We start from the raw sequence: 7,625 nt of genomic DNA on the forward strand, positions 1-7,625 counted from the left end.
CTAGCGCTTAAGCTGAGCCCCACTGTCTTCAGTCTCACATGGTATTGGCAGATCTTAATCCACAGGGGTGCTCTGTATATTTACACTGTGCTATGTCCTGAGTTAGCGGAAGGGGAGGTTCTGCCTTCTGCTGAGTTCCCTACTAGTGCTTCAAGGCCTCAGCAGCCCAGAGCCGCCTGCTTCGTCAGGCCCCGGGGGAGCGGCTGGTTTCAAAACAAGGTGGCAGGGTGCTTAAAGGCATCGTAGAATGGAAGGGTCAGAGGGAACACAAGCTTTAGCTTGTGCCCTGGGAGGGAGCCGGGTGTTCACCTTGGCTCCCACGAGGGACAGGGGCCTTTCGAGTGGCAGTCTAGTGAGCTCTTCTCTGGCAGCTGCTAGAGGGGCAGAGCTACCCCAGTGCCAGGATGGGGTATGAGCCCACAGGCCGCCCACGGGCGAGCAGACACCACGCAGGGTACTCAGGTGGGGGAGGCAGGCCAGACGGAAGTGCTGTTACATTGAGTGCTTCTTCCTCAAAGCCAGAATTCCATCCACCTCCAGCACCAGGCTGCATTCAGTTACCCAAGCCCCCAGCAGACACAAGGGAGAGGGCCTTGGTTCAGCTCCCCCCACCCCTCCCAAGCCACAGCACAGCCACTCTTGTGAGAAAACAACTTTTAATTCAAACTCACCTTGTGCCTCGGGGGCCTGGCAGAGCCCCAGCCCCCAGTGCCTGGGGATGGGAGCGTCGAGCCACAGTGGGCTAGGCAAAAGGGGCTGCAAAGCCCCTCGGGCAGGGCACAGTAGACTCTCAGCTGTTCCAGAGAACCAAAAGGGGCGGGGCTCCCTTCCCCACAGGAGATGTTCTGGAGCACCAGGTACCTACAGCCTGCTAAGTCCAAGGGAAGGGGGTGGTGGTTGCTGGCCTCTGACAGTGGGAATCTAGGGAGCGCTTTAACCCCTTAGGGCTGGGGGACGAGAGCAATTGGGCACCGGGTCTGGCAGGCCCATGCCAAGGGTAGAACCGCTGGAAAGTCTGAGCTCCCCCCTGGGGCAAGGTCACCAGAGGCAACACCCACTCCGGCCGGAGAGGAGGAGAACTGGCCAGGACCTCGGGGTCTCTGGCAGGGTGAGGCCGCGGGGCCCTCCGGTGTCAGCAGCATGCCGGCCAGACAGCAGCTCTAGGTAGTTTTCCGTTTCTTAGCCGACGGTCTCTCAAAGACGTCCCGCACGCCGGCTGCCTTCTGCTTGAAGAACTTGGTGTTCTGGGCGCTCTCCTGGCCCCACGCAGAGTCAAAGGAGGTTGTGTCCTGATCCACCAGATGGGTATACTTGGTCCGCCCCGAGCGCCCAAAATTTTTGACCTAGGGAGAAGAAAAAAATTGAGCCGACACCCCCTCCTCATACAAGCAGGACCTGCAGCCCCCCCTCCCCATGGACCAGGCCTCCATGTCACCCTAGTGCACAGATGCCATCCAAGACCCCTCCCCCATGAGCTCGTTTCCAGCACACCCACCTGCATGACTTTGGGCAGGATGGTCTTGTTGAAGTGATCCTCCAGCGTGGGGGCACTGAAGTCTCTCTTGTACACCTCCTCATCTTCATCCTAGGGAGGGAAGGACGTGGCAGAGCCATTGTCAGCTGGCCACATGGCACGGCTGCAGGAGTTCCCTACTCAGGTCAGACCCTCACAGATGCAGACAAGGCTCCAGTCCCGTCTAGGCCGTCCCGAGGGACTACGGCACGAGTCTCACCAGCTCAGGGCTTTGCTCAGAGCGGTGCCCACCCTGTGTCTTCGCTTAGGCACTTTAAACACAGACAAGGCCCCTCCTGCCCGGGGGGCTGACGCTGGGGGAGAGGGGAGTGTTACAGCCGAGGGACGGCCCTGGGCTACACACGACAACAAACCGTGAGCAGGTCTGCAAGGGCCCATCAGTCAGCTTCCTGTTTGAATGTGTCTAGCTACGCCCTCCAGCCATTGGCCCACGTTACATCTGCTGCTGCTGGACTGCAGAGCCCACTGGCAAACATTTGTCCCCGGGTCGGTAGGCAGAGACTGACCAAGTCTGCCCGTGCCTTCGCGGGTAAGCCAGACAGCCACAGGCACCGCTACTGGATGGAGCATGCGTCCGCTGGGCTGTTCCTTACGGGCGGGGCTTTGGGAAGGAGCTGAAGCAGGGAACTGTTTGAGAAGGCTGGCGAGGCTAACTTCAATGACGTGCTAGACGTGACAAAACGGGCCACATGGTTCGGCTTCTGTGACAAGCCCGCCCAGGATCCAGGAAAGGAGGGACTAGGGACAGCGTGTCCGAAAGATGAGGCAAAGGGCTGACACAGCATGTTGCAGAGGCTGCCGCTGCAGTGAGGCAGGAAGTGAAGACAGATGCTACAGCTATGGAGGAATCAGCAGGAAGATTGGGATGTGTGGGACATGGAGGAGACCCCTCACCCATGGTGCTGGGCCTGAGAGCCAGGGAAGGCTGGGTTGACAGTGACAGAGAAAGGGAAATGGAGAGGATTTGGGCCCCATGAGATCAAATGGCAACGAGCCATCCAGCAGATCTGTCGGTCCTCGCCCAGAGCGGCTAGCGGAGTCAGGAGAACAGCCACCAGGAGGTCGCGTTACAACTTCACTGCCAAGAAACTCCCTGGTGTCCAGCCTGCATCTCCCTTGTTTAACGTAGCCTCATCTTCAGGCAAGCCCAAATCACACCCATCTCAAACAGCATGCTCATCTTGCTCTCCTGCAGAGCTCGTGGCTGCTCTACAGCTGTAGCCCTTGAAAACGAGGCGGCTCCTCAAACCGCCAGCCCTGGCCCCGGCCGGCCTGCAGCTACTCACCATGAAGAAGGCCCCGCGGTGGTAGTACTTCTGCAGGAACTTGTATTTGCCCTTCACTGCCTTGTTGGTGATGACCTTGCCATTGGCGCGGAGCTCGGCACGGCGTTCCTCCTCCGTCAGGTTCCGCATGCGCTCAATCTCCGCCTTCTCCTTCTCCAATCTGCGCGAGGCACAACGCCCGTCAGCCAGCACTACCCCACGCCCTCCGCTCAGCCCACTTGCAAGCCCAGCCAGAGTCAGCAGCTCGCGGTGCCACTGCCCACTGAACTCCAGGGGCAGACACCGAATAAAGGGGGTGGCCCCGCTCGGCCTGAGGCTGCAGTGGCTAGGCAGAGCAGGAAAGATGCCCTGGGACCAGCACTAGCGACAGCAGCACTTACGCCTCTCGCTCCTCGCGGTCCCGTTTGATGCGCTTCAGCTCACGCACTTTCCAGGACTCGTACTCCTCCTCGTCGTTCTCGTCATCGGTGTCGAGTGCTTCCAGCGCAGCCAGCGAGCGCTTGTTCTCCTCCAGCTCCTTCTTCGTCTCCTCCTCCACGATCTGCAGAGACACCCACGCTGAGCCCTGGGCCTGCGGCAGGCCAGCCCTTCCCTCCCACGGCTCCTGCCCCCGGTACCTTGAGCGTGTACTTCCGTCTCTCCTCTGCCAGCCGCTTGGCTTCCTGCTCCACCTCCTTCTGCTTCAATGCCTCTGCCTCACGCTCCTGGACTGTAACGCGATCCTTCCTGCAGCAGAGAGGCCATCCCAGGTTCCTTTCCCCTTCCCGCTGCACCTGCCCAGCCCTCTGAGCCCCATGCCAGCGTCCGCCCCTGGATGCTCACCTGCAGGGCGCTGCCCTAGGCATCCCGGCTGTGACTTCCTGAGGGGCCTCGCCCCAGCTCGGTTATGGGGGAAGAACCCTTTCCTGTCACTCTGCTCCTCAGCGCCAGACACCCACCCAAAAGGGCCAGCGCAAGCAGCCTGCGAGCCCTGCAGGGTCATTCAGAGCCGTGAGAGCGGCTGCCCACCAGCGAGCACAGCGACGCTCCGCTAGGCAGACAAGTGCCAAGCCAGCCGTCCCGGCTGCTTTCCCAGCTACGTAGTGCCTGGAACACTGGCACCGCCCCTCTGCACAGGCTGACCCTGTGCACCGCCCAGCTCAGCTGGCACTCTGCCCTCCTTGGGGGCAAGCAAGTCCCCTGCCCAGCGTACTTGCGGATGAAGACAGGTTTGAGGCGCGGCTCCATTTCATCCTCACTGTCTGTGTATTCCTCGTACTCCGACTCGGATTCAGACTCCTCCCCAGACCTGCCTTCGTCCTCCACTTCCATCACCTCCATCTCCTCATTCTTCCTCTCCTGGGCTCGCTGGCGCATCATCCCGCGCCGCCGCTCAATCTCCTACACCAAGCCCAAAGGGATTCAGCAGAACGGCCTCTTGCAGAGGGGTGTGCCTGCAGAGGCTCCGTCACGCAGCGGGTGAGAGATGGAAGTCATGGGTGTTAACTGCACTACCTGCTCATTCCAGAGGGGCCAGACCCTGATCCACCTCTGCATCCCTCACCACGTGAGCCAGAGGGGCCTTCAGCCAATGGGCCCGCCCCAAGCAAGCCAGCAGTGGGACATCTGCCCATAAGAGCTGCCATGGTGGGCCAGAGCAGCAGTGGGGGCTGCCCACACCCTGTCTGACAGTGGCCAGTGCCAGAGCTCCAGGGAAAGAGCAGAACAGGGCAGCTTTGGAGAGATGCACCCAGGTTCCCCAACCCCCTTCTGGCAGTTGGAGGGTTAGGGTCACCCAGAGCGTGCGGTTGCATGCCTGGCCAGCTTGGCTAACAGCCCTGTCCTCTGTGAAGTGATTTCTCTAGGGTAGATTAAAACCCAGCTTTAGTTTTGGCTACCAGCATCCCATGGCGATGCCTCCGAGTCTCCGTGCTTTGCGCGAGTAAGCATTTGCCGTGCGGTCCCTTTGTAAGGCTTTGCCATCAGCTTTGGACTTGCAAATGTTGAACTGCACCCAACCCAGTACAGCCCATCTCCTATCCTTTAATCGGTTACTGATCACGAGAGAGCCGTCCCTCTCAGCCCATGACACCCAAAGGCAAGGCAAGGCCACCTGTAGACCCTCCTTTAACCTCTCGACAGACCGGCCGTGTATTAGCCAGTCCCATTTGCCCACAGACCTCGTACTGCCTCCTGCTGCAGGGAGCCAGCCTCCACCCTGTGGAACCTCTGCCGAGAGATCCTGGGAAACCGGAGCTTGCAGCGCATCTGCAGCATGTTTTGTGGATCTGCACATACCTCGTCGTCAATCTCTTCCTCCTCCTCCTCGCTGGTGTCTTCCCGTTCCAAACGCCAAGCTTCTCCCTCCACCTCTGAGTCACTTTCTCCAACCACTTCTGGCTCCACAATTTTGCGGTGCCTTGCCAGTCTATGCACAGACACCAAAGTTAGCAATTCAGCTACCACAAAGCAGTGACATAGGCATGGCCCATCTACAAACTGAAGTCCCCACACACACATCCAAGCCAGCGCTTCCAGCTACACAATGGCCTTGTCCTAACCCTCCAGACCCCACTGTTCTGGCTCCAGGAACCACAGCAAAGATGCATCTCAGTACACCACACTGAACACATGCTAATCTCAGCTGTTCAAGTAACTACAAAACGCGGCTAGACCCACCAGTATCCTAAATATAATCATGCTGTAACAACCAGAGCTCTTCTGAATATGATGCTACAGCATGAACTCTCATGGACAGTCTGTGAGTGCCTGGCCTACAGTCACAGTGATCACAGCAAAGCCTGGAAAAAGTAAAATTCTTCTCAGAAGGTTGGTTTACATGGCATCAGTAGAAGCAGTAGGTGGATTGCTCCAGAACAGACTTTCCTGTTTCTTCCACTGCAGAAAACACAGCTTCCATTGGGATCCTCCTGCTTCTTCGCTGGCTACGCTAAAGACTGAAGCAATTCTAGAACTGACCTGGCTACTCCGAATAGATATGAATTACTGACTAGAGAAGAGTTAAATAAAACCTCAACTATCTGTTTTTCTCAATGAGATTCAGTAATATAATACTCCCTATCTCCATACAAGAATGTTGTCCTGTTTTCTAGATTTTGCCTTCCTGTGAAGAGCTAGCTGTACCACTTATGACACCTTTCAGAACTTGCTTACTAACTGCAATAATCTACATCTAAAGAATTATTTGTGCCAATGCACAAAGCTGTTTTTTCCTCCTCAGACCCCTCAATTTAAGATGTGGGGAAAACAAAAAAGGGACACTCCAAAAAGTTACACACCTGAAAAATGTATTTCCACAAAAGACTCATGCAAAGTGTAGCTACCACAACAAAAAACTTTCTTTCCATGTTTTTATTCATATTTTAGTTTATTTACACAGTCCCTTGGACAGCACTCTGGCAGAGTCATCTCCAAAGGGAGGTCTTTCACAAAGAGAAACTCTCCTGAAAATATAACAAAGGTGTATCTACAGCTGTCAGTGTACATCAGGGCAGGCGGGCCGGACACCATGGGCGGTGTGTCTGACTGAAGCTTTGTCTACCTTACGTGGCTGGGTTGCCAAAAGTCACCTTTGCTGATAAAATACTTTCGCTCCCCAAGAGCAGCATTTGCTTTATCAGCTGGCGAGCACTCCTGCCAACAAAGCACTTTTTACCCTAATACTGCATCTATAATTGCACTCAACTGATAAAACTTTTGTCATCCATGGATGCTTAACTCCCCCCCGCCCCCCCATGAACGACAAAGTTTTTCCATGGCAAATGCAAGTGTAAACGCCGCTTTGTCAGCAAGAGCGCCCTGCTGCTGACAAAGCAAAACCTCCTTGGAGGTGGCAGTATTTTGCTGACAAAAGTACCAACAGCGTTCTCACAAGCTGACTGTTAGCCACAGGGCTGTGTGGACACAGCCTTGCTGCTAAAAGCGGCGTAGTGCAGACGCACCCTAACGGTTGCTACAACAAGGCTCGTCAGTCAGGGTTGTTTTTTTAAACGCCCATGAACAACAAAACCTTTGTGGCTCATTTGCCAGCGTAGACACAATCTAAAGCAGGGCTGTCATGGGCAGGGGCTTACCGCTCCTCCACATCCTCGTTAATGCGGTTCTGCAAGCGCCGCAGGCGGGGGTCGCTGGCTGAATCCTCCTCCTGCTCCTCTGGCTCCAACTCCTGCTCCTTCGCCTTCTTAATGAACTGGAACTCCTCATCCTCCTCGTCGGAGGACTCCATGGGCGCGTAGTCTGGCCGCTTCCCCGACACATAGCGCTTCACCTTCACCTTCTCCATGGAGATCTCACCTGCCAGGGGGAGGGGTTACCCCAGACCAGACCTCAACGCCCCGGCCCCACGGGGACCACAGCCCCCCGGCCCCCCCGTGAGAGCCCCCAAATTCCCGCGTGCAAACCCCCAGATCCCCCCGGCCACGCGCGCGAGCCCCCCCATGTCCCCCCATCCGCCCCGCGAGCCCCCCCATCCGCCCCACGCGCGCCCCCATGTCCCCCCGCCCGAGCCCCCCCATGTCCCCCCATCCGCCCCGCGAGCCCCCCCATCCGCCCCACGCGCGCCCCCATGTCCCCCCGCCCGAGCCCCCCATGTCCCCCCGCCCCCCGCGCGAGCCCCCCCCCACCCTTCTCGTTGCGGACGGGCACGGCCCCCGCCGTGGACTGGATCGGCGGCTGCTTCATGAGGGCGCTGGGCGCGGCCATGGCGGCGGCTTCTGGCCCGAACTCGGGACCCTCCGACACCGACAAGAGCGGCTGCGATCGCGCCCCGAACCGGAACCGGAACCAGCCGAGCGTCACAGCCACGA

General features: G+C 57.9%; 1 protein-coding gene across 1 annotated transcript; it reads right to left on the minus strand.

The window, feature by feature from the left end:
• Nucleotides 1-639: 639 nt before the first annotated feature.
• MFAP1 (microfibril associated protein 1) lies at nucleotides 640-7,625 on the minus strand. The gene is made up of 9 exons (XM_075918384.1): nucleotides 7,443-7,625; nucleotides 6,894-7,113; nucleotides 5,098-5,227; nucleotides 4,013-4,200; nucleotides 3,438-3,546; nucleotides 3,201-3,361; nucleotides 2,821-2,980; nucleotides 1,496-1,585; nucleotides 640-1,343 (listed from the first exon to the last, which is right to left on the minus strand). The coding sequence occupies exons 1-9, from the start codon at nucleotides 7,519-7,521 to the stop codon at nucleotides 1,161-1,163; spliced, it is 1,320 nt and encodes a 439-aa protein (XP_075774499.1). The 5' UTR covers nucleotides 7,522-7,625; the 3' UTR covers nucleotides 640-1,160.

This window comes from Pelodiscus sinensis, unplaced genomic scaffold, assembly GCF_049634645.1.
Source record: "Pelodiscus sinensis isolate JC-2024 unplaced genomic scaffold, ASM4963464v1 ctg127, whole genome shotgun sequence".
Taxonomy (NCBI): Eukaryota; Metazoa; Chordata; order Testudines; family Trionychidae; genus Pelodiscus; species Pelodiscus sinensis.

Excerpts from the sequence above, each read along its gene's own strand:
- MFAP1 (XM_075918384.1), bottom strand. The coding sequence starts at position 7,521 with ATGGCCGCGCCCAGCGCCCTCATGAAGCAGCCGCCGATCCAGTCCACG. Across the intron at positions 3,362-3,437 it reads GACGGAAGTACACGCTCAAG|ATCGTGGAGGAGGAGACGAA; the intron begins GTACCGGGGGCA and ends GTGTCTCTGCAG. Across the intron at positions 1,586-2,820 it reads ACCGCGGGGCCTTCTTCATG|GATGAAGATGAGGAGGTGTA; the intron begins GTGAGTAGCTGC and ends TTCCCTCCCTAG.